The 25850-nt window shown below is 45.9% G+C and overlaps 1 protein-coding gene across 3 annotated transcripts in view; it reads left to right on the top strand.

Annotated features, from left to right (window-relative positions):
• The first annotated feature begins 2346 nt into the window (after positions 1 to 2346).
• The window catches only part of LOC146337807 (sialic acid-binding Ig-like lectin 13), a 47358-nt gene continuing 23854 nt past the window's right edge, over positions 2347 to 25850 (top strand). For all 3 annotated transcript variants that reach the window (XR_014785100.1, XM_084815286.1, XM_084815287.1), the window contains exons 1-6: positions 2347 to 2436; positions 11823 to 11940; positions 12081 to 12467; positions 18349 to 18651; positions 19866 to 19916; positions 20773 to 21030. Coding sequence is in view for 2 of the 3 variants with exons in the window: in XM_084815286.1 (XP_084671412.1) it covers positions 11880 to 11940; positions 12081 to 12467; positions 18349 to 18651; positions 19866 to 19916; positions 20773 to 21030 (1060 nt within the window). In the remaining variant the exon portion in view is untranslated. The remainder of the gene's footprint in view (positions 2437 to 11822; positions 11941 to 12080; positions 12468 to 18348; positions 18652 to 19865; positions 19917 to 20772; positions 21031 to 25850) is intronic.

A 25850-nucleotide genomic window follows, 5' to 3' on the forward strand; every position in this document is an offset into this window, starting at 1 on the left:
ATCTTTTCGGTGCCAGGTTAAGACTGTCTTCTACTCCCAGGCATTTAATGGCATATGATGGGGCATTTATGTCAGCCATATGAACAAGTCTAGTATTTTGTTTTTCAATTTTGTTTGAAATTGTTTTTAGCTCTTTAAAGTGTTTTTAAATTTGGTATATTTATATTTTTATGCTGTATTTTATCTTGTGAATTGTTGTGAGCTGCTCAGAGAGCTTTGGCTGTTGGATGATAGAGAAATGAATGAAATGAAAGGATGGAGGGCTCTGATCTCAGAGCCTTCCATCCATCCTAAGCCCTGCTGGCAAATTGGGAGGAATGGCAAATTTAGCCTCCCTGTCCTCTGAAAATACATATTATGTTAGACAGGCCTCTGTGCCCATCTGACTCGCTCATCTTGCTAGGGGCCGAGCTAGGTGTTGAGAGGCCGCTGAATCCAGCAGATCCATAGCTTCCCCGCCCCCTACTACCTACTTGTCTGCCCACCCCCAACACACCCATTTCCTCCCATCCCAAGGTTGCAACGCCAACCTTGGTAGAGGGAGCCGTGATGGAGCTTTCCGCAGTGGCTTAGAGGCAGATCCACAGTCAGATTTCCTCCCCCAAAGTCAGGGGTCTGTCTCTGGCCTCAGAGGAGCAGACCTGCAGCATCCTGTGGCACCTCAGAGGCTGTCTAGGAACTATAAGATTGCTCTCTTAATGATACATTTAATTTGGCCCTAAGCCTTCTCATTGTCCACAATCCAATACAGGGTTAAGCTCTCAATCCCATTGGTTGATTTAGGGAGCAATCCTATGGCCACTAGGCAGTGTCTAGACACTGAAACCTCACTCCCCACCCACTCCCCCTCTGCCTCGGCACAGTGCAGTTTGTCCCTGTCTCTGCGTTTGTAAGCCCAGTGCAGAGCAGGCAAAAAGGGAGCATTCCCAAGGACGGGGAGGAGAGGATACCACTTACGATGCTTCCTATGTGCCATCTGGCCTCCCCCCGCCCCGACGTCCCCTGCTGGACAGCCAAAATCAGCTTTCTAGCTGCAAATGCAGGGCGGCTGGAGTGTGGAGGGGACGTTCCCCTCCATTGTCCCCTCCATGCTCTGCCTGCCCTGCATTGGATAGACAGCCACCTCCGAGTTCGGAGGCGGCCAACTATCCCCATAGGATTGGGCCCTTGGTTCAAAGACACTTGATTGGACATTCAAAATAGACACCTGTTGCCAAAATATCAGGGATGGACGAAATCTGCCTGCTTAGCTTTCCATAATATTCACATTTTTTTCAAGCACTAGTTCATTCCATCCCACTTCCACATCAATTTTTGATTTTTTTTGTTAAAAGTCCGCATGAAAATTCATATGCTTTTTTGTACATATTTTCCCCAATAGACCTTTTTCTTGGCAAGCAATTTCCCTTAATATATGAATTTTTGTATGCTATTTTCCCCAGTGTCACTTTTTTGTACATAATCTTCTGAATGTACACATGTTTGTATGCAGTTAGTTTGTTTCTAACAGAGAACAGCATCAGAACATATGGAGAAGTGTGAAAACCAAAGGATTATTCCATTCTGCTTCACATATTAGTTAAGGAAGTGTGAATGGGGACAGTTCATATGAAAATGCAAAATGCCATCAATATGACTGTTTCCCATCTAGTCCTCCAAATATATCAGGATCTTATCTGCAAGATCTAACAAGTTGCTTTAAGAGAATTCCACTGGGAAATCATGTATGTTCATGTGGAAAGGGCACTAAACCACTCATTCCTGTGCTGCTGTTTAGCTCCTTTTATAGGGATGTGTGGAAAGAGATAATTACCCCACTATTCGTATATCTCTCACATCTGATGCTCATTTGATTTGTATGTATCCTTCCTTCTTGAGGACTGAGATAAACAGGTGAAATATTTGATGGCCACCATTAAAATAAGGTCGACTTGTTCAAACAATTATTTCAGTTTGGCAATATTATCTGTTCTGTTCTGTTTTATGCATGATGTATTAACTGCAATGGCTTATGGCTGAAGCAAATAAATTTTCTGTTCTACTGTAATGCAAACCAAACAAATTTCTCCCCCATCCCTACAAAATATCTGGGAATGCATCTTGCATGGAGTGAGGCCTGGGGACAAGAGACACCTTACAAGAACCAGTAGCGATGGCGCTTGAATCACTTTTGCTAACTAACACACACACACACCCCCACCCTCATTAGCTCTTTGCTTGCCCAATGAAGTCCCACATTTCACTGTCCGCTGTACATTGATGTTGCAATCTACTGATGACGGTTTGTGAGGCATAAACACTTCTGCTTTTCACAGGTACTTTTTTCTGGGAACTTCTTTCTTTCCTGCATTATTGCACTGATAAGAGAGAGGGACAGGCACATTGGCAAAGAAACTCCAGGACGTTTGCGACAAACACTGGTGCCGGCGCAAAGAGGTAAGAATCCCCTTCTCATTTCAGCCAAAGTTAAGAACTTTTAAGTAACACTGATTTTGACAGGCTGCCACTGAGATCAAAAGAACTTTTAAAGTGCTTAGCTTTAGCTGGGCTTCACTTATGAATGTGTTTGTTTTCTTGATTGCCCATCATTCATTTCCCTTCTCCTCTGCCATTCTTTAAGCTTGCTTTGCTGGAATATCTCAAGGTACTAGATTGTTATTAGTTATTTCAAAATTTCCTGGTTATATGTGACAAGTGACTTACTTTACAATTTCAAAAAAGAGGCTTACTTCCTTTCTTATTTGAATGATGCCTGTTTAGCCTTGAAAAGAGAAGACTGAGGGGAGATATGATAGCACTCTTCAAGGACTTGAAAGGTTGTCCCAGAGAGGAAGGCCAGGATCTTTTCTCCATCATTCCAGAGTGCAGGACACGGAATAATGGGCTCAAGTGACAGGAAGCCAGATTCCGGCTGAACATCACGAAAAACTTCCTGTCAGGGTGGAAACTGAGCCCATAGAGCCCTAGAGCAGTTCTGATTCTGAGGAGGAACAGCAATCCATGGGAGAGGAGCTCGCTCATCTCTCACAAGCACAGCAGCTGTCAGAGATTCCTTCTGCCAGCATTCCTGGGAGAGATAGTGACCCTGGCTGTGAGAGAGCAGTGGAGGGGGGCTTGCTGGATGCTTGGCGCAGACGCAGGGAGCAACGACAGATGGAGGGCACCGAAAGGAGGCGCTCTGCTCGTTTGGCGCTCAAACAACGGTCATGTCCCAAGGACCCAAGGGTAAGAGGGAGGATCTCTCCCTAGCCCATAAGTTCAGAGTCTTCCTGCGCTTCTCCTTCAAACGGGGACCAACTGCCTTACCTGGAGCTTAGGCTACTCTGCTATCTACCCCAGTGCAGTTCCTTGCTTAGTCGCTAGTGATTAGTATCTGTAAGAGTCATAAAGTAATAATGGAATAAAGCCTTGGAAAGAATCCTCGTCGTCTGTGTCCTGAGTTGGCTATTGGAGGGGACTGTAAGAGGCAGCTAGGGTGCTCCTGACACTTCCTAACTGTTAGAGCAATACGACAATGGAACCAATGACCTAGGGAGGTGGTGCGCTCTCCCACACTGGAAGCATTCAAGATGAAGCTGGACAGCCATCTGTCAGGGATGCTCTGACTTGGATTCCTGCATTGAGCAGGGTGTTGGACTCGATGGTCTTATAGGCCCTTTGCAACCCTACTATTCTATGATTCTGTGATGCTTCTGCTTTCTCACTGGAGGGAATATTACATAAGATGATTTTCTCTACTGTGTGTGCCCTTGTGTCAGAATATGCTTGAATTACACATGAATCCACACCATGCAGAATGTTAAAGAGCTCTGTGTAACTCAGAAATCCTGCATACCTGTACATCGCCAAATTAGTCCCATATAGAAATATCCAATATATATATATATATTACCACACCTGTTTTTTTTTTTATTTTTTTTTTTACCTTATATCAACCTAGTCCAAGTACTTTGGCTTACTGGGATTGTAGGAGGATACCATTTGAATCAGCCCTCAGACTCACCTCTTAAATTTTGAAGTGAGTGGTTAAACCATGGGTTCCAACTCTGGCTTGTCAGGAGAAAGACAAGCCATGGTTTCTGGTTTGCACATCATGGCAAACAACCCAGGGATTGATAACAATCCCTGGGTTGTTAGCCACTCTCACTCAGAGCAGGAGTGATTGGACATGCTCACTCATTCACAACAACTCAGGGTTAAAAACTAGAGCTGTGCGCAAAGGGCCTTTTGAAATTCTCCACCTTACTTGGGGGCAGAGAAATTTGGGAGACAACATCACCAAATTTCTCCAGTGGGAGGAAAAATTATCAACAGTTTCGCCCAGCCGGAGCTCCCCATTGGCAAAGCTTGCGGCACAGCTTCTTTCTCTTTTTTGTAAGGGGTTTGGGGGTTTTCATGCTGCAACAGCATCAACTGTCTTGGCAGGTTGGCCCCCAGTTGCATCCACTGCAATGCAGATGGGGGCAGTGTTGTGTCCAGCTCCAGGGATGAGGATTTAGTGCTCTGCTAAAATCTGCCCTCCAATTTCCGGCATGTTTTCTCCCCTGATGAAAAAGGCTTCCATTGTTCTGCCTCATTCAGGATGTTTTATAACTAGCTTACCCAATCACAGCCAGCCTCCCAGGCTGCCTGTACATCCTGATCTGAAAACCCCCTAAGGGTGGAATTACCTCATGGTGCCGTAAACTGGGCTTTAATTGAAGTGTAGGGAGCTGAGGAGGCCACAGGTTGCCAGAGAGATGATTGTACAATGAAAAGCAGGTCACGTGTGCTCGCTCCTTGGCCACCTCCTAAGTAAGGTAAGCCCAAGAAACCCAAACCCAGCCCATGAGAATTTCTCCAAAATGTCTTCATCGTTGAATCTCTTTTCGAAAGCAATTTCTCTTCTATGAAAACGGTTGAAAAAATGTGGGAGGCATTTTCAGCACCACACTATTAAAAACAAACAAACTTGGGCTGTTGTGATGTCCGAACTAGGCCAATGTGGAATGGCTCCCTTCAGCTAGCAAGTTTGAAAGCCACTGTTTTGTTTCAAGAAAAAAAAAGAGTTATTTTTGTTACAAAATCAAAGTATAAAATGAATAACTAACAACCATATTAACATTTTTACAAAGATAGAGAAAAGCCCTTGGCTTTTCATTTCACTTATTTATTTTTCTGAGATCAAAAATATTCACCAGTAAGAATTGTATATTACAAAGATGTATATGGATAGATTATTTATGGTACTGCAACAAGTAGCAGGTTTTTTTTTTTAAAAAAAGATCTAATTTCGGTAAAATCACAAGTTATGAAATCCAGGTCTGCAAATAGGAAGTGGCTAGCTATAATGAACAAACAGAGAACTTGACCCACCTTGAGAAACACTATGCTAAGAAGAAGGTTGTGTGGGTTTGAGTTCTCTGTCTGGCTCTTACATCTCAATCCCAAGCATGTTTACTCAGAAGTAAGTCCTTATAAATTTAATGGGATTTAGGCTGCAATCCGGTACACAGTTATGTGGGAGCAAATTCCTAAAGTAGTTACTAAACTCATCCGGGCTTTCTTCTGAGTAGACGTGCCCAGGACTACACTATTACCCTCTAGTAACTGGGTTTAGAATTGCAGCCTTAGAGGGAAGAGGGAAGGAACCACCAAAGTTTGCAGATCCAAATTAAGCTCGCTTTGGGGAAGGAAGGCTGAATGTTGTTCTTTAGAAAATTACTGTATTTTGGTTCTGTTCTGCTTTCATGTGTATTGCAGTGACCATCAGTGATTCACTTCCAAAATAAAAAGAGAGAGCGAGAGAGAAGCTGTGTCTAGGAACATTAAATGTTGCGAGGCAGCCTATGCTGTGACAATATTTGGGGATTTTTAGTTGAGAAAGAAGGCAAATAACGGGGTGTGTATGAGAGGGGTTTATAAAATTATGTTGTGGTCTCAACTCTGTCATAATGCTAGAACCCGGGGTCATCCCATGAAGCTGTTTGGTGGGAGATTCAGGACAGATAAAAGGAAATACTTCCTCATCCAGCGCATAGTTAAACTATGGAATTCACCTCCACAAGATGTAGGACTGGACACCAATTTGGATGGCTTTAAAAGAGGACAGGACAAATTCATGGAGGATAAGGTTATCAGTGGCTATTAGTCCTGATGGCTACATGCTACCTCCAGTATCAGAGGCAGTATGTGTATGTACACCCGTTGCTGGGGAACATGGGCAGGAGGATGCTGTTGCATTCATTGTCTGCTTGTAGGCTTCCCATGGGCAGCTGGTTGGCCACTGTGTGAACAGAAGGCTGGATTAGATGCACCCTTGGTCTCATCCAGCCTGGCTCTCCTTATGTTCTTATGATTGAGGGATGATTTGTCTCTCCCACCCACCCGCTTATAATAGTAGAACCCAAAGTAATCCAATGAAGTTAATAGTGGGAGATTCAGGGCAGACAAAAGGAAGTGCTTCTTCGCACACAGCACATTGTTAAACTATGGAACTCGTGGGTTCTCATGGGTTGGGCTTGGGGTCTTGTCCTTATCTTGCTTAGGAGATGGCTGAGGAGTGTGCATGAGTAACCTGTCTGTCATTGTACGGTAATCTCTGTGGCAGCCTGTAGCCTCGTCAGCTTCCCGCACTTCAGTTAAAGCCATCATGAGGAAGACACCACGAGGCAATTCCTCCCATGGGGCCTTTTCAGTTTAGGAAGTGCAGGTGGCCTGGGAGGCTGTAGAGGAATAGAAAGATGTGTAATAGGGAGGGAAAACACACACAGCACCCTCGGCCCCCTCACAGCGATTAGGTAGGCTCAAAAATGCCACCAAAAGAAATCCAAAATTCTGCCTCAAAAAAGTTGAAGCCTCACACAGTTGATGCTGTCACCAGCTACAGAAGCAGTGCAATAAACCAATAATGCTTTGGAAAAAAGAAAGAAGCTGTGCTACAAGCCCTGCCCATAGTGAGCCCTATCTGTGAGAAACTGCTGGAGAATTTCTCCTCCCCAAGAGAAATTCGGTGAAATTGTGTCCCCCCCCCCATTTCTCTACCCATAAATAGGCTGGAGAATTTTGAGAGGCCCTTTGTGCACAGCTCTAGTTCTTACTATACAGACTACCCACTAGGATGACCAGATGCGATAGGGCTCATTTACCATTAGTGGATGAGTAGAAGTAGTAATACACCTGCGGAGATCCCCTCTTCTACACGAGTATTAAAGGTGTAGCAGCCCTGCCCTGTTTGGCCTCTGGCTACCCTAGCCTTCCATAACCAGTTGAATTCACCCACATTCCTTCTTTTCCACAGCCATTAAAGGAACAGGAGCCTCACCCTTCTTTGCATATGGTTGCCTCTAGTGATTTTCTTGGTTAAAATATGATTACAGAAGGAAGGGAAGAGCATAACCATAATGTCACATTTTCCAGATGACTTTGTTCATCGAGAGATTGTGGGGAGAGGGGAGAGGAAAGTTGCTGCATATGTAACAATGGGTGGTGAATTCAGACAGTTGGTTAGCAAGTGGTACCAAGTGGAACTGTGTGTCAAGAGGTCGCCCCTTCTGCCTTCTGAAATCCTCAGGTAGCCAGAATCAACACGTAGACAATAGAGCTCTTTTCCAAGGCTTTATTTCCATTCAACGTAATGACGCTTACAGATGCTAATTGCTTGATCCTACCAGTGAGACTTAAGAGAGCTGCCTACTCAGGGGTTCTAACCTTAGGAATCAGTTGATCTCCATTTGGAGGGGAAGGTGGGAAACCTCTGAACTTATGAGCTAGGAGGAGAGAGTCCACCCCTTTCCCGTGGGGCTTCGGGGTGCTGCTGTTGCCATCGCGCCAAGCGGGCTGAGCACCTCCTCTCAGCACCCGCCATCTCCTGCTTGACGCTGTGCTGGCACCTAACATCCAGAAGCTGCTGTTGTGCCTCCCTCTCCCTGCCAGAGTCACTATCACTCTCAGGAATGTGTACGACACCAGGAATGTGTACAACGCAAATGGCGTCCCTGCGTTAGCCGTGATAGGCTATGTAAGTATTTACATAGCCTATCATGGCTATAATGAAGAAGCGAATGGCGGCTGCAGACGCGGCCGCCATTCGCAAAGCAAGGCGAATGGCAGCAGGTAAGTGCTCCGTTTCATGCACCTTTTGCGGGGTGGGGGGGGCAGGGGGCTTTGTTCCACCACTGATTTCAGGGGGCCGAATGCACTGGCATTCGGCCACACTGAGATCCGTGGCGGAATTCTCTAACATCCCTAAGTAACAACAACAAAAAACCCTGACACACTGGGATGTATAATGGAATGAAAATAGACAAAATACATGTACGCACACAAAACACATAGACAGACTTTATAAGGTCCAAAATTTAAAAAAGATAAGAAAGAACAACATATTACATCACCTAAATGCATAAAATAAAAGTGATCCTAACAGTGGAGGCTGGTGGCTCCGATTTTGGTGAGGCTATGCATCCATTCCAGGTTTTAGTCCGAACCAGCCAGAACTCTAAAGGAACTATCCAAAGGGCTGAATCCTACCCCCCAAATGGGTTCAGAACCTTGGATAGCTTCTTTAGAGTTCTGGCTGCGTCTACAGCCCCACCGAAATTGGAGCCACCAGCCTCCACTGAATCATATGGAAAACACACTAAATGCATATGACCATAAGGTCTTCTTCCGTGGTAAAATATCTGAACATTATTATTTCTCATAGAAGAAAGCATATATATGGAGACATACATACAACCAAACCTCTCAAACCAAAGTGCCAAAGTAAGACAGCTGAGTCAATGCAGACTGTTTCACTACACCTGATGTGTGGTAAAACTCTCCTTATCATTTGAAAGGATGACCAAGGCTGCAATCCTATGCACACTTTCCTGGGTGTGTCCCCACTGAACACAGTGGGACTAATTTCTGAGTAAAACATGCATAGGATTGTGCTGTTATTTATGATCATAGGAAAGAAAAAAAGAAAGAAAGAGAGAGAGAGAGAGAGAAAGAAAAAGAAAAAGAGAGAGAGAAAGAAAGAAAGAAAGAAAGAAAGGGGGGAGGAAGGACTCTACCACTGAGCTATGTTGTTGTTCAGTCGCGTCCGACTCTTCGTGACCCCATGGACCATAGCACGCCAGGCCTTCCAGTCCTCCGCTCTCTCCCGGAGTGTGCTCAAGTTCATACCCTCCCTGTAATGACCATGGGGTGAGAAGGTCACCCTGGGACAGTTTGGTTGACACCTCATGCTCTCAGTCTCTCTCCCCGCAAAGTGTGAGTACAGTACTTTGCACCTGGTCAAAAATTGGAGGAAGCATGTGTGAAGAGGGAGGATTCCCCTCATCACTTGCAAACACAGCCAATAGTTATGTGGGCCTTAAAAGGGGGTTAGACAAATTCATGGCTAAATGGAACCTCTATATCCGGAAGAAGTATACCACCGAAAGTTAGCTGCTAGAGAACAAGAGCACGGGAATGCTATTGCCCTCATGTCCTGCTCATGAGCTTCACAGAGGATTCTGGCTAGCCCTTGGGTGAAAAACAGGATACTGGACTAGATGGAGCACGAAGTCTGATCCAGCAGGGATCCTCTTTTGACCTTATGATGATACTATCTAAAGGACCACCCACCTCAGTGGTGCAGCTGGGACTTAATGGTCTGATGGGGGTGGGGTCTCTTTAGAGACCCATGTTGTGAAGCATACAATTAACATTTCCCTTCCCAAATTTCTCCTAGGGGAAGAGGAATTCTCCAACAGTTTCTCACAGATAGGGCTCACTATTGGCAGGGCTTGTAGCACAGTTTCTTTCTTTTTCCCTAAGTGCTTTTGGTTTATTGCACTGCTTCTGCAAGTGGCAACAGTTGATGCTTGCAAGCAGGGATGTCAGAGAATTCCGCCACGGACTCCAATGAGCCCCCCTGGAATATGTGGCGGAACAGCCTCCCTCCCCGCCACCCTGCGGAATCCCCCCGGGACAGAGCTTACCTGGCAGCGGATGCGACGGCAGTTCCGGGGCTGGAATTTCGCCACTGGAATTCTGGAATTCCGGCCACTGCCGGGCTGCTGAGGCCACAAATGGCAGCTGTCGTAGCGGCCACCATTTGCATGGCTGCCTTTTGCCATAATAGGAGACGTAAGTATTTAAGTAGCCTATCACGGCTTGGCAGCCACGCAAATGGCAGCTGGCATAGCGGCCGCCATTTGCGGCCGCAGCAGCCTGGCAGCGGCCGGAATTCCAGCTGTGGCTGGCCCCAGCTGACAGCTCTGCGGAGTTGCCGCGGAGTGGAGCTGGCCAGGAAGGATTCCAGGGGGAGGGACGGAGCGCCTCCCCCCAGCGCCGGTGCCCCGGAACGGACAGGTGAGTGGGATTCGTACATCCCTACTTGCAGGCCAGTACAAATAGGTAGCCAGGCTGCTCTTCTTTGCTCAGTGTGCATATGTTGTCTGTAAAGAGGTATTACAAGAACACTACAAACTGCTATTGACCTCTCATCCACCACAAACTGAAGGCTTGCAGTGTTCTCCTGAAAATTTGACACATTAACCATGCACAAACCCTCTCCTTCAAAGTAAGTAACTCCGCCTGTCAACTTGACAATAACTGAGCCATTGTTTCCATCCTTCCTTCGTCATTTTATTGCTTGTTTGGTTCTGAAGCTTCTAGAAAGAATGTCTTTTGTTCTCCCTTCTGGAATGAATGAGTTCATGAGTACCCTCTTGCAGAGCCAATTACTAAGGGAAAGCACCAGAGTTTATGGCGCCAATGGATGGTCTCAAACCACCAGCAGGTTTTTCTGTACTAGCTCAATAAGCTGAACTGAATTTCAATGGTGCTTGTTCAAGAGAAACTTCCGGGTGGCCTTTGTGAAAATCTGTTTGCAAATTCATGAGTTGAGAAGGAGTCGCAGGAGTGGCAGTGAAGAGAGGTGTGCTGGCCAAAATGAAAAAAATTATTTATTTATTACATTCATATTCTGCCTTTTGGCCGCCCAGAAGCCCTTGGTTTCCCCCACATTTTTTTTTTTTTTTTTTTACCATTCTCATTCAATTAGATAGAAAATAAATTGCTTTCAAAAAGAAATTCAGAGGAGGAGAAATTTCGGAGAAATTCTCATGGGTTGGGCTTGGGGTTCTTGTGCTTACCTTACTTATGAGGTGGCTGAGGAGTGTGCATGAGTGTCCTGTCTGTCATTGTACAACAGTCTCTGTGGCAGCCTGTCACCTCCTCAGCTTCCCGCACTTCAGTTAAAGCTGTCATTAGGAAGATATCATGGGGCAATTCCTCCCATGGGGCCTTTTCAGTTCAGGAAGTGCAGGTGGCCTGGGATGCTGCAGAGCAAAGGACAGATGTGTAATAGAGAGAGAAAACACACACAGCACCCTCGGCCACCTCACAGAGATTAAGCAAGCTCAAAAATGCCACCAAAAGAAATTCAAAATTCTGCCTCAGAAAAGTGGAAGCTGCATCATCATTGATGCTGTTGCCACCTACAGAAGCGGTGCAGTAAAGCAAAAACCCTTAGGAAGGAAAAGAAAGAACCTGTGCTACAAGCCCTGCCAATAATGAGCCCTATCTGTGAGAAGCTGTTGGAGAATTTCTGTTCACCTAGGAGACATTTGGTGAAATTGTCCCCCAATTTCTCTGGCCACAAAAAAAAAATAAAAAAATTGAGAGGCTATTTGCACACAGCACTAATCCTAATAATGGAGAGGCTATTTGAGAGGCTATTTGAGAGGCTATTTGCTATTGAGAGGCTATTTGCACACAGCTCTAATCCTAATAATGTCCAGGCTTCAAAGTTACCCACTTTCTGTTTCTGTACCCACTTTTCCCTCCGCATTCTTTCTGTTTCTTAGGAACCTACAGCTGACAGCAGAGTTGCTGACGTTTCAGGGAGCAGAAGAAAAGAGAAGATGGGCTATTTCCTTGAGGTCTTGAGTCTTGGTCTGGTTTCAACCTGCCTGCTTTGGGAAGGTAAGGACTAGGAGAAGGCAGAGAGCTATGGGAACAAACACTACTCCCTGGATTCTCCAGTTGTTTTCAGTAATGGGGTGGGGAGGGGACTGTTGTTCTCTACCTGGATGGTTGAGTTTCTTGCCTTCTCCTCTTTGCAGGTGTCCAGTGCCAGAACCTGAATTATAGACTGAATGCCCCTCAGGCTGTGTCAGTACAGGAGGGGCTCTGTGTCATCATCCCCTGCAATTTCACTTATGAACCATTACATGCCAATAGCACTGCCACGCTGTATGGATATTGGTACAAGGAAGGCAGCAGATTTGGCATCAGTCCTGCAGTGGCCACCAATGATGGGAATAAAAACATAGCAGATGACACTGGCAATCGCTTTCATCTCTCGGGGGATCTGGAACAAGGCGACTGTTCCCTCAGCATCAATGATGCCCAGGAAAGTGATGGAAGGAAGTACTTTTTCAGAATGGAGAAAGAGCCTGCAGCAAAATTCAGTTACAGCAGATTTGTCCAGCCATCTGTGAGCGTAACACGTGAGTGCTTGCAAGGATGCCTGGGCTCTGCTGAAGCCCCCATCTGCCCTGAACCTTTGGGGTGGGGTGGGCTATAAATGACAACCAGAAAACCAAGCTTCATCTAATGGGCGGTATAGAAATGTAATAAACAAACAAATAAATACTAAAACACATGAATAAAGCCACTAGCATGAGACCGGATCACCCCCCCCCCCTCCATGCAATATGATCCACAGTGTGCAACAGACACAGGAGCAACAAAGTGCAGTGAGATGCTTTGGGAGCAAAAAGCTTCTCTTGGCTCCAGAGCAAGAAGGAAAGATGCCCCTCTTGGCCTCTGATCATGGGTGCCTTTGGGCTTCTTCACACGAAGCTTTTATCCTGCAATGGAGATTGGTTACACATGGAAGTTCACAGATCCTTTAGATGACGTCGTCAGCCTCCAGAGCATCTCCTGCACTAAATGACCTTTATTCCATTTTTTAAAAAGATGGGAGAGAATGAGCTATCAAATTACAGCGTTTGAGTTCCGCTTGAGTTCCCTCATGAAAAAGGAAAAGCTGCATAAGAGGTGCTAGACCACAGTGCCATCTAGCGGCTGTATAATGAAACATATGGAAGACTCAGATAAGGGGGGAAAGTGGCAGGGGGGAAAGGAAGCGCGTGTAAAGGGAGTCTGTCGTGATCCTGCATTTAAAACAGAAGCAGAAAGCCCCATTTTAAATGTGGGATTTTAGGCTGGTGTAGAGACGCTCTTTGCAAACCCAACAAAGGAGTCTCGGAAATCCTTTGGCTCAGCACCTCTCACATTTTCCTTGATGGAACATCCCTGATTCCTTCCAACTAATCTTTGAAAGATCTGCCCCATCCCTCTTTTTATCCTGGACAAGGCCTTGGTTCCTCTTGTGTGTTCAAGATCATTCTTCAACTGTATATGAAGTAGAGATGGGGCAGGCATCTGAATCGGGGAAGCTCAGATAGGCGAACGCCCCTGCTTGAAAGATTGCCAACAGCATCCAGGTGAGCACAGCACATTCAGGCAACCTCCCCTGCTTCGATTCTGCAGACACCACACCCTGGCCCATCCCCCTTCCTGCACAGCGGCCCTGACTGCCTTTTTCAGCCTGAAGTCAGGGCTGCTGTCCCCACCCAGGATCACACCAGTGGAGGCTGGTGGCTCCGATTTTGGTGGTTCCCTGAATCCATTCCAGGTTTCAGTCAGAACCAGCCAGAACTCTAATGGAGCTATCCAACATGCTGAACCTATTTTTGGGACAAGGTTCAGCACCTTGCCTAGCTCCTTTAGAGTTCTGGCTAGTTCTGACAGAAACCCAGAATGAATTCATAGACCCACCGAAATTGGAGCCAACAGCCTCCACTGGATCTCAGACTGCAAAGAGTCGAGCTCCAAAAATGGTGGCACAGGGACAAAAATCAACCCACTGGTGAAGACCATCTTGGCCCAAGGGTCTTCAGTGGTGGGTGCTTTCTCTCCCCCCCCCAACACCCCCCCCCACACTATTTTCAGGGCTGTAGAGTGTTTAACTCTGCCTATTCAAGTCAATGGAGGCACAATGTCTCCACTGTCTTGAATGGGCAGTTATAGTCCCTGGTGAGGCAAACACTGCATTTCTGTGAGCATCCCTACCCCACCCCTATAAAGATGTTGAGGTTTGCAACTGCCTGGCGGAAGTGTTCAGCTCAAAATGACAATTTTTGAGGCAAAGGTCCTCAAATCCGTGCATCTCTAATCTAAAGGGCAGCTAACATTGCTCATTTCTGGGGCCATGGAACCATCACAGAGTTTTCCTCAGCTTCTTTTCCCACACATCATAACTTACCAATGCCCAATTTCCATGCCCTGCTTCTTGCTCAAAATGCCACACCTCTCCATAAAGGTGCCCATTGCTCCAGAGACCCTTACCTACAAAGGTAAGGACATATGTCAAGTTTCCAACATAACAAATATAGCAATGGGTTTAAACAACAACAACAAAGGATCAGAAACCCGTTACACCTTTTTCTGAAGTGACAACTACCATCTACAGCCCCTTGGTTTCTGCAGTGTGCGGAGCCTCCTTACATGTCTCTGATGCGAAGAGTGTTTAGAAGATAATTGTGCACATGCAGGAGTGCTTGAAGTCCCTCGCCCTGCAAAACTCTTTGTGCATACACAGAGGGATTGGCTTATTAATCCAAGTTGCAACTCAGAGATTTCCCCCTCTCCCTTTAAATTTACTGGGGCCTTGTCTCCTGAGGCAGTTCTGGCTTCTCTCTTCTCCTCTGGATGGTCCATCGCTCTGCTCCCTGTGCCATATCAAGCGGGACTCAAAGTGGGCTGCATTGCAGGCTGCGGAAGATGAAATGTGCCAGGGAAACATAAACAAGCCAAGCAGGGGAAGGGTAAGCTGCATTGTAGATTGTACAGGAAATTCTGAATAGACTAGAGGGTCACCAACCAAAACTGACGATGTGAACGAATAAACTGGGGAAAAGGCAAGCCTTAAAAATAGGCCTGCCTCTCTCTCTCTCTCTCTCTATATATATATATATATATATATTAGATATATCTACTATATATATATATAAGTCATTGTGTGTGGGTTTGTGTGTTTGTGGCTGGCTGCAGGGCCGTCTGTAACACAGGGCATAAGGGGAAGCTGCCCTGGGCCTAATCACACTGCGGGGGCCCACTGAGCCTGCCATTTGGGCCCTACAGTTGCTGCCTCTTTTACTTCACATTCTCACTTGCCAGAGTGTATGACAGGAGTCACTGGGTCACGTTATTACTTTGTTTATACTTTCCCTGACTAACAAGTTGTTGTTGCTGTTGTTCCGTCCTTAAGTCGTGTCCGACTCTCTGTGACCCCATGGACCACAGCACGCCAGGCCCTCCTGTCCTCCACTCTCTCCCGGAGTGTGCTCAGGTTCATATTCATTGCATCGGTGATGCTATCTAGCCATCTCATCCTCTGCTGTCCCCTTCTCCTTTTGCCTTCCATCTTTCCCAGCATCAGGGTCTTTTCCAGGGAGTTTTCTCTTCGCATTAGGTGGCCAAAATATTTCAGCTTCAGCTTCAGTATCTGTCCTTCCAATGAGCACTCAGGGTTGATTTCCTTTAGGATGGACTGATTTGACCTCCTTGCAGTCCAGGGGACCCGTGAGAGTCTTCTCCAGCACCACAGTTTGAAAGCATCAATTCTTTGGCACTCAGCCTTCCTTATAGTCCAGCTCTCACAGCCATACGTTACTACTGGGAAAACCATAGCTTTGATCAGACGGACCTTTGTCGGCAAGGTGATGTCTCTGCTTCTTACTATGCTGTCTAGGTTTGCCATAGCTTTCCTCCCAAGCGGCAAGTGTCTTTTAATTTCATGTCTACAGTCACCGTCTGCGGTGATCTTGGAGCCCAAGAAAGTAAAATCTGTCACTGCTTCCATTTCTTCCCCTTCTATATGCCAGGAAGTGATGGGGCCAGATGCCATGATCTTCGTTTTTTTAATGTTGAGTTTCAAACCAGCTTTTGCACTCTCCACTTTCACCCTCAACAAGAGGCTCTTCGCTTTCTGCCATTAGGGTGGTATCGTCTGTGTATCTGAGGTTGTTAATAATTCTCCCAGCGATCTTAATTCTGACCTGTGATCCCTCTGAATCATGGTACAGGCCGGGTTTCTGATTTAAGCTACCAGTCACCCTATTGGCCATCTTTCATTCTATTGGTCTCTCTCCCATTCACTCTGACTTCCTTCACCTTGGATTGGCTGGCTGCCATTTGTTCCCTCCCCTTTACTCACCGTTTCTTTTCTGACTGTGCAGAGCATTTAGTTTCTCTCCCCTCTTCCTGCAATATCCAGCGAACGAGCAAGGTGCTGTTAAATATCTTTACCGCTTTCAATGCCAGATGTACCTGTAGTAGTGTGTGATTAACGCTAATGTGAAATGCGGTGCAGTGTGTGCTCACTTGTCTGAGGGGCTGGGATGACACAGTGGAGTGGAGACTTAGGGCTTTATTCATAAAAGAGTTAACTGCAGGGAATTGAGAAGGGAATCACAAAATAGCAGAGTTTTACGTGTAGCTGAATTGAGGATCCAACTCCACTTCTTTGGCCTTAAGTTTGCAATTCCCTCTTTCATGAATAAAGCCCTAAGTGGAAGAGCTCAATGCATAAGGTAGCAGAGGTGACATTTTTTCAGGTTACTGAGCTGAGTGTGTAGCTGGGGTTTGACGTAAAGGATTTGCAAGTTGCCTGGTAGTTGGTAGGCTGGTGCATCACGTTGCAGTAGGTGACATTGTCATATTTTATGGTCAGGCAGATGTTTACACAGCACATTGAATTAGAGAGAAGTTTTGGTGAAACATGGGACATGGAGCAGTGTTTGTTTGGGGGGCACGGTAGGGTGATGTGAATTTCAGTTTTATATTGCTGTAGACAGTGTCCATTGGTGGCACACTGTGTGTGAGAGAATGGAGTTTGAATAGGATTAGGTTTTTTGTGACATATTTCAAGGTTTTGCTGTACTCTTTATAAGATTTTTTAAAAAAACAATAAATAAAAAACGTACTGAATTTTTCTTTTCACCTTTCTTATGGAGCCTTTCCGTAAAGCTTAAACCTACCTTAAGATATTTCTAACAAATAGTATCTCTGACAAAATTACATCCCGGGCAACGTCGGGTATATCAGCTAGTGTATGTGTGTGTGTGTGTGTGTGTGTATATATATATATATATATATATATATGGAGAGAGAGAGAGAGAATTTGACATATCTGATAAACTAACATCAACATTTAATCCAATAAAATAATATCAAAGAGCCAAATGCAAACATTCCGAAGTGACAAGTGAAAGATACTGAATGTTGTAAGACTGGGCCGTTCCTTCTTCATTATGTGATTAAGGATAAACTTGGATAAACGTCACTGTATGTGGAATATTGTACCTGGAATGACTGGATTGTCTTTTTCTAATGTTTTTGCGACCCCCCAGTGCTTTTTATTTGTTTTGATCTTACCATACACAACTTTTGTTGTTGCTTTGTCGAATACTCTAATATGTTTTGAGGATATGTTTCTAAGGGCTGCTTTGCAGGTCCAGCAAAAACAGGCACGAGGCGTTAGTTGCCATTGCTTTATCCACCAGGCTGGTGGTGAACTCTCTGGGCAGCTCTGGTTTGCAAGCTGGCAGTTCTAGTATTAATGCAGTTTCACAGCATTCCCTCTGTGACATGCAGTTTAGATGTCATTGGTCTTCAACTGGTGAGTCAAGAGCCACAATCGGCTCATGCTCTGATCACATGAAGTCCATTGCGCTAGCGGCTCCACCCTCTTTTCAATTTTTGTGACTCTTTCCTATTCAGGCTGCTGGGGATGTTTTAAAGCGGAAGACAAGAGTACATGCAGAGAGAGAGAGAGAGAGAGTGAGAGAGAGAGTGAGAGAGAGAGTGAGAGAGAGAGTGCAATAGAATGTATATAGTAAAAAAGGAAAAATAAAAGTGGGTCCATATTGAAGGATGGAGCTGAAAATGAATCACAGAGATAGCATCCAGATTTAGTCATCCTTACAGGAGACCCATTGAAATCAGTGGAACAGACATTAGCCATGACTATTCAATAAATTACCCATGACTACCCAATGGGTCCGCACTGCATATGACTAAATCTGGTTTCAACCTCAGTCTGACAGGTTGAAGGCCCCTAAACTTCACTCCTGGGAGCTGCTATCTAAAAAGCTAGCCTTATGGGATATGGATAGAGCACTGAATGGATCCCTTATTCCATTCTAGGTTGGAAAGACCAACCTGTGCTTCCAGTTTGTCTGAGATGAAGCACAACTGGTGGGGAGGGAATGGCGAGGTGGTGGACATAGCTAGACACTGACTCCCCTCCTCTCTTCTTAGCACTGGAAAACCCAGAAATACAGATGCTGGGAAAGCTTCGGGCAGGACATCCAGTGAATATCACTTGCACAGCCCCAGGGAGTTGTGCTTTGAAGCCTCCGAACATCACCTGGGGAGGCATTTCTGAAGACGACACATCCGGGATCTCTGGCGTGCTGCCGAACGGCACCAAAGTTTACAGCTCTGTGTTCAACTTCGTGCCCTCAGTGTCAGACCATGGTCAGAATCTGACTTGCAATGTCAGCTATGGAAAAGGGCCCAGTTCTGTGTACACGGCACAGACTGTCCAGCTGAACGTCAACTGTGAGTGACTCCTTAGATCCATCCCCCTGTCCCAAAGGGGCCACTTTGCGTGTTAACTTTCACCAGTGCTGATCTTCAAGTCTGGGTTAGCTGGAACTGAAATGACTTGCTGGAAAGACTTCAAGAACAATGTAGATCAATTCTGTTTGGAGTATTTGGGAGGCAAGTCACTCTCTTGCATCAGAGGGTTGTTGTCCCTGGGGACCCAAGATCACCCCCTTACAGAGGGAATCTTTGTCTATTTCATTGTGGGAGGAACAAGTCAATCTGAGGCACTTTAGAGTGCTTAAAATATGTATCCTTATGAACTGGAAAATCCAGGGCAAAATGTAGACTGGTGCAATACAGGCTTTCCTCAGTTTGTCATTTGGGCTCAGCCCTTCCTGTGCCCTTAGATGATGAACAGGAACTAACTACTGCCTGAAAGTAGCTGGTCTGTTTCTGATCAATGTGCTGCAAAGTGCTGTAAAGCCACTTTTGTAAAGCACTGGCCTGAAGCGTTCTGCCATAAAGCACTACTGCGGCTGAAAAACATGCTAAAACATGACATCCTCATCAAGGGCTGGCTTTATAGAGTCTGTCTCACCATGGCGGAATCAGTTAGGAGTGTCCCGCCTACACTGTATCTTCCTTGGCTTTCCAGAGCCGGCTGCTGGAGGAAACAGAATGCTGGACAAGGTTGATTTCTTTGGTCTTCAGTTCCAGCAAAGCTGCAACACACATGCAAGGGGTCATATAGAAAAATGGCAGCTGATCATTAGCAACTCCAGTTGCTGGAGGCAGCAGAGAGGCTCGAGGTGATAGCCGTGGGAGGAGAGAAAGTGGCAACTATTTGGCTTTGGATAGATGCAGAGGAAAGATGAGTGCTGAATGCAGTGGAAGCTGGTGACTGTGATGTCCGTGGGGCAGTGAATTTGCTCTGGGCTTCAGTCAGAACCAGCTGAACCCTAAAGGAACTATCCAAGTTGTGGAAACCCCTTGGACCGCTCCTAGAGTTCTGACTGGTTCTGACTGAAACCAGAGCAGATTCACTGCCCTATTGACATCAGAGCCATCAGCCTCCACTGGTTGAGTGTGAGCATGTAGAAAAGCACATGAGAGAGAGAGAGAGAGAGAGAGAGAGAGAGAGATCCTAGGATGTGACTCTCCCTACCCTCTGCTGAATCCTAATGGGAGGGCATCACTCACCAAAAGGGCTTGTTCTTGTCTTACAGATCCACCCCAGAAGCCAGAGCTCAGCGGGGAGCTTATACCTGTAAATAAAAGTAAGTTTTCTATGTTTCTGTATAGCCACCAAATTATATAGACCATTAAAATAAAGATGGTTGCTTAATCCACAACTCCTTGAGGCAAAGATTTTTTTAGAAATACCTCGGACCCTTCCATAGATAAGAGTGTGTGTCTGGAAAGACGGTGTGGTCCAGTGAGTGTTGCAAATCCGGGGGGGGGGGGTGGATGAGAAAGTAGCCTCCCATGTTAGAGGATGGAACTGGATGGAGACTTGACTGCCGGTGCCTTTAGAAGTGAAATTTCACACTGCATTCTAAAGGTCTAGCAAGGGCAGCAGCAGTAGACAGGGCAGCTAATAGTGGTGGGAGGGATGTTTGCTCTCTGTTTGCCTTGCCTGGTGTCTCCCCAAAGGGCTAAAGCCCCAAGCCAGTAAGTTGGCGCCACCAAACAAACCAAACCATTCTTCAGTTAAAGTGAAAAAAAAACACTTCATCTCAATCTGTAGGGAAATAACTCTTCCCAGTAACTTCTCAGGGGAAAGGAGGGTGAATTGATTGTGGAGTGTTATTCTAAAGAGTGCCCCCACCCCCGTAAGACTGTTAAGTCCAGAATCTATCTAAAATTACACTACTGGTAGCAGGAAGGGAAAAATTCATGATTTTCCCCAGGATAGCAAATCAGCCCTAATGATCAACAGGTATTCACCACAATCCCAGGTGATTTGGGATTGTTGGAGGGTCAACACACAAGCAAGCGTAATTTTCTTGCTTTGTCTTGCATCTGGTGAAATTTGTGGACAGGTATTCTTTCTTTGACCTGGGGTGAACTGGTTGGCCATGCCAGAGTTTGAGAACCACGGTAGCAGCTCACTGTCTCTTTGGATTCTTGCAGCTGCGCAAACCTTTACAGGTGTCTCCCAGATCCATGCAAACAAGGGCGACTCTGTCGTGCTATGCTGCAAGGTAAAGGGCAACCCCTTACCCAGCGTGACTTGGGTGAAGGAATCACAATCCTCAGGGACTTTTGAGCACGCATCAGATAATCCACTGAAGCTTTCCGGTCTGGAGCAGCGTCATGTGGGCAGTTACAAGTGCCTGGCAAAAAATGCAGAAGGCTCCACTGAGGAAACCATCTGGCTCTCCCTAGCACGTAAGTGAGGCAGTGTTGGGATTTGTTCAGAGGGACATTGCCGAGACATAATGGCTGTCAAAAGGCTGCTTCCAGAGGAAGGGGTCCTAGAGCTAACAACCAGAAGGGACACTGCAGCAATTCCATCCCATCTTTTTCTCTTTAATGGATTCTCTGCAGTAAGGGTCCAGATGCTAGACGCAGTGGGAAAACACGGGAGAGTTCCAAGTAGATAGCGACGATGTCTGGACCACCTGTAAAATTCAGTGAATCAGGCAGGATGGTAAAAGCCTCATTTGGAAGCACCCCAAAAGTTCCCAGGTCATTCAGAGAACCTTTCTACATGAGGCATTTATTGTGTGCTTGTGATTCCTCACACACGGTAGTTTGCAGGTGCTTTACACGATGGCCTCAGCCTCCATAGCCTCTCCTGTCGTTTGCAACCATTATAGCGTGTGTGTGTGTGTGTGTGTCTGTGTGTCTGTGTGTGTCTGTTTGTGTGTATGTGTTGTTTTCCTAATGAGGAAAGTCTGGTATTTTTGTGAATAGCACTATGAAACCCTGGTGTATTTGCACAATTTCACTATACCACAGCACCACCTAGTGATTGTGTTATGGAACACATAGAAAGAGAGAGAAAAAAAACTGGCAGAAAAATCTTAATCCCACAAAGAATCCAGAAGCAGAAGCCTTGGTAAAGTGGCGGGTTAAAAGCCTTATGTAAAAAAGCCCTCAGTGAAGCTGAATGGTGGGAGATTCAGGATGGATAAAAGGAAGTTCTCCTTCACACAGCACAGAATTAAACTGTGGAATTTGTTATCACAAGATATGGCAAAACCCACTAGTTTTAAAAGGCTATTAGACAAATTCATGGAGGGGAAGGCTATCAATAGCTACTAGTCATGAAGGCTAAATGCTACCTTCACATCAGAGGCAGCATGCTTCTGAATTCCAGTTGCTGGAGAACAAAAGAGGGAGAGGGATGTTGCTTTCATGTCCTGCGTGTGGGATTCACAGAGAGAGGTGGTTGGCCACTGCAGGGAACTGGATACTACTGGACTACGTAGCTGGTCTGATCCAGCAGGGCTCTTCATATGTTCTTAGAAGAACTCATCCTTGAATTTCACACTACAAGGGAGTATTATGGAGAGTACAGGAGCATACTCTAGAACTCCTTGCTGCAATGGGGCATTCTTGGAGTTCACAACTGTGGTGAATATGGGGGTTTGGCCTGGTACTTTGCTGCGAAGGATATAAGATTTTACCATGACCCCTTGCCCTGAACTGCATGGAAAACATGATCGGGGTTTGCTCTCTTGACTCCCTCAAGCCATGGAATTATTCTTTGTACCTGTCATGCCCTACCTAGAAGATAATTCATCTGAGGAAGAAGAGGAGGGGGAGTTCAGGAACTGCCCAAGAGGGGCCAGGTTGCTCCTGTAAGGGTTCCAGGGGAGGGTTGTCCTGAGGCCTCCTGTTCTTCACTTAGCTCTGGCTGGGGCCTGTTGTGCTGGCTCTCCCCCTCCTCTTCTTCCTCAGATGAATCACCTTCCAGGTAGGGCATGACAGTACCTACCTATCCATGATATCAGTTACTCAGGTGGAATTCAATGCCTACAACACCTGCAACATTAGAGGGTTTTTACGTTATTGTTTTATTGTGAAATTTCAACAACATCACCACCAAAAAGGAGGGGGAGAAAAGTATCTACATAAATTTGAATATATCACTTTCACTGTATGCATATGAGTGTGTGTGTGTGTGTGTGTGTGTGCGCGCACGCACGTGTGTGTGTGTATATATATATTGGTGGACAGCAAAAGAGATTTAAAGATGTTCTCAAAGCTAATCTAAAAAAATGTAACTTAAGCACTGAAGACTGGGAAGCTCTAACCCATGAGCGTTCCAACTGGAGGTCAGCCTATATTAAAGACGCTATGGACTTTGAAGAAGCACAAGTACAGGGCGAAAGGGAGAAACGAACTCAGCGGAAGGCATGTCAAGCAAATCCTCACCGTGATTGCCTTCCACCTGGAAACCTATGTCCTTGCTGTGGGAAGCTGTGAGGATCCAGACCAGAATTGGCCTTCACAGCCACCTGCAGACCCACTGCTAAGACTCCACCCCTAGAAGACAATCTTACTCGGTTACAAGTGATCGCGTATATATATATATATATATATATATATATATATATATGAAAATATAGCTGTCTAAGAATTATGCATGAACTTCAAGAAAAGCAGACCAAATATCCATATAAGTACCCATTCACAAGTGGTGTCTGTATACAGATGTTGAAAGCGTTGTTAGGACCTCAGTCCACTGCATTATGTGGTGAGCGTTTATCCTTCCAATGCTGTAATATCAGTCTTTTAGCTCTTAGAAGGGCGTGGAGAATCCATTTGCCCTGATCCTGCATTACCTTCCAGGAAGCAGGTAGATAATTTAAGTGGTCTGTAAATATTAAAGAGTGTTCCAGTACTAGGTTTATCCATATAATAACCTCCTCATCAAAAGAGGCAACTATTAGGCATTGCCAAAACATATGGTTAAAAGAAGCATTAGCTGTGTTACACCTCCACCCATTAGCCTACTACGACAAACCCTTATTGAAGAGATGTTGTGGCATCCAACAGGCACAGAACAGGAGTTTTTTTGCTGAATAAGGTGAAACCTAAGTCCATAGATGCTTCATACCAACTGATATCAGTTGCTCAGGTGAAATTCAATGCCTAGAACTCCTGCAATATTACAGTTATGATGTTCACACATCCTGCCCCCCAGTCACAAGGCCCACTGACAGTCATTCCCTCAGTCACATCTGGGTTCACTTCAGCTTCAACCAAGTCCTCATCACAGCCAATAATCAGGAAAGCTGCTACACTCCAGGCAGGAACAGGCATCAGCATCTGGCATCCCTGGGCAGCCACTAGGACATCAGCACCATGGCGGGGCCCACTAGTGACATTTGCCTTGGGGGCCCCTTAAAAATAATTCTGGCCAGGTGCTCTGAGTAATAGAGGGCACCTGGTTCCAGCCACCCTTTACATTTCCCACAATGATCCGGAGTGACGCTACATGGGGGGAGGGAGGCATTGTAAAACATTAAAATGGAGCCTAGACCTAACTAAGGAGTGCTGCTCAGAGTCCTGCTGCCACCACCCCTAAATAAGCCCAACAGGATCCACTGATGGACAAGGAAGCTCACTAGATCCCTCTAGCCAGCCACGACTCCAGGACATGAGTCAGCTGAAAATGCCAAGTGGAGCTCGGTATCATGGGCATGCTGATGAGATTGAATGCTGCCTAGTGGCTTCATGCAGACACTGAAAAGAATGAGGACATACAAAACAGATCCCTTTGGGACTTTGCAGAAAAGGTCCTCGGGGTTAGCTGTAGAACAAGTGCGGTGTAAAAAGAGTATCAGACTAAGAACTGGAGATGTGGGTTCAAGTTCACATTCAGCCATGAAGCTAACTGGGTGATCTCTGAACCATCACCTCTTTTCAACCACACCTTTCTCTCTTCTCAATTCCCCGTCCTTCTCTCTCTCTCTCATTTTCTTTTGTGCTCTCCCCCCACCCCACCTCACCCCACCCCACTTCTCTTTCTCCCTTTTGAGGTGCCCCTAAATTTTAGATCCTCTCTGATTGGTGTCTGGCTTCACTGTCCGGGGATGCAAAGGTAGGCCTCAGGCTCTGTCATACACCCTGGCAGAGGCTGTTGTGTGGGATCAGAAGGCAACTGCTGATCTGTCCTGCACAGTCTTCTCTGGATGGTTTCTTTTTACTTCCCCACCTCTCCGTGTGTGTCCTCCTTAGTCTCCCTGTCCTCTCTCCAATCTTCAGCCCTCCTCATTGAGAAGCCCTCAGCCCCTGAGACAGCTTCTTAGGGGCTAGAAGGGGATGTGCTCTAGGCATCCCACAGGGAGCTACACCACACAGGGTTACACAATACAAATAAATAGATGGAGAAGACAGAGCCTCCAAAGCCTCTAATTCTGATGTGATGTGCCAAATGGAAGCCCCTCGCCCTGAACCAAATATGAACAGTTGGGCAGGAAAATATGCAGAGCGTGAAGGAAATGAGATGTCGTTGGACCTAATCAGGGGTGGAATTCAAGTTGGGTCCTAACAGGCCTGGCTAGGGTGGCTACTTAGTAATCACCTGGAAAGAGGAAATGCAACACCAAAAAGAGTGGACACAAATGTGCATATAATTTGAATATGGTAATTCATATGTATAGATGCAAATGTAGAAATAATTATTATAATTTAAATAGAAATACAGTACATCTCACCCTAGTGTGGAAAACTATAACCAGGTGACCTGTGTGCCTGCCTGCTCAGTCTGCTGCTAAATGAGGATGGACAACAAATGTTATGGTTCTTAAAGATAAACCGGAATTGAATATGACAGCCCTTCACATGAAGGATGGTCCTCTGGCAGCTTCCAAATAGAGGACTGTCCTCTGTAAAAGAGGACACATGGCCACCCTAGGTCCTAGCTGACAGAGTTATTTTGAACAGTGGGCCCAGCCTACCAGTTCTGACCTTGAAGTTTCAGTGTTTAACTTCCAGTTCTGGGCACTGCACTTTAAGAAGGATGCAGACAAGCTGGAGAGAGTTCAGAGGAGGGCAACAAAGATGATCAGGGGACTGGAAACAGAGCCCCATGAAGAGAGGCTGAAAGAACTGGGAATGTTTAGCCTTGAGAAGAGAAGACTGAGGGGAGATAGGATAGCGCTCTTCAAGTACCTGAAAGGTTGTCACAGAGAGGAAGGCCAGGATCTCTTCTCGATCGTCCCAGAGTGCAGGACACAGAATAATGGGCTCAA

This window comes from Heloderma suspectum, chromosome 10 (genome assembly GCF_057233095.1).
Source record: "Heloderma suspectum isolate Gila_16-S chromosome 10, 16-S_ref, whole genome shotgun sequence".
Taxonomy (NCBI): Eukaryota; Metazoa; Chordata; class Lepidosauria; order Squamata; family Helodermatidae; genus Heloderma; species Heloderma suspectum.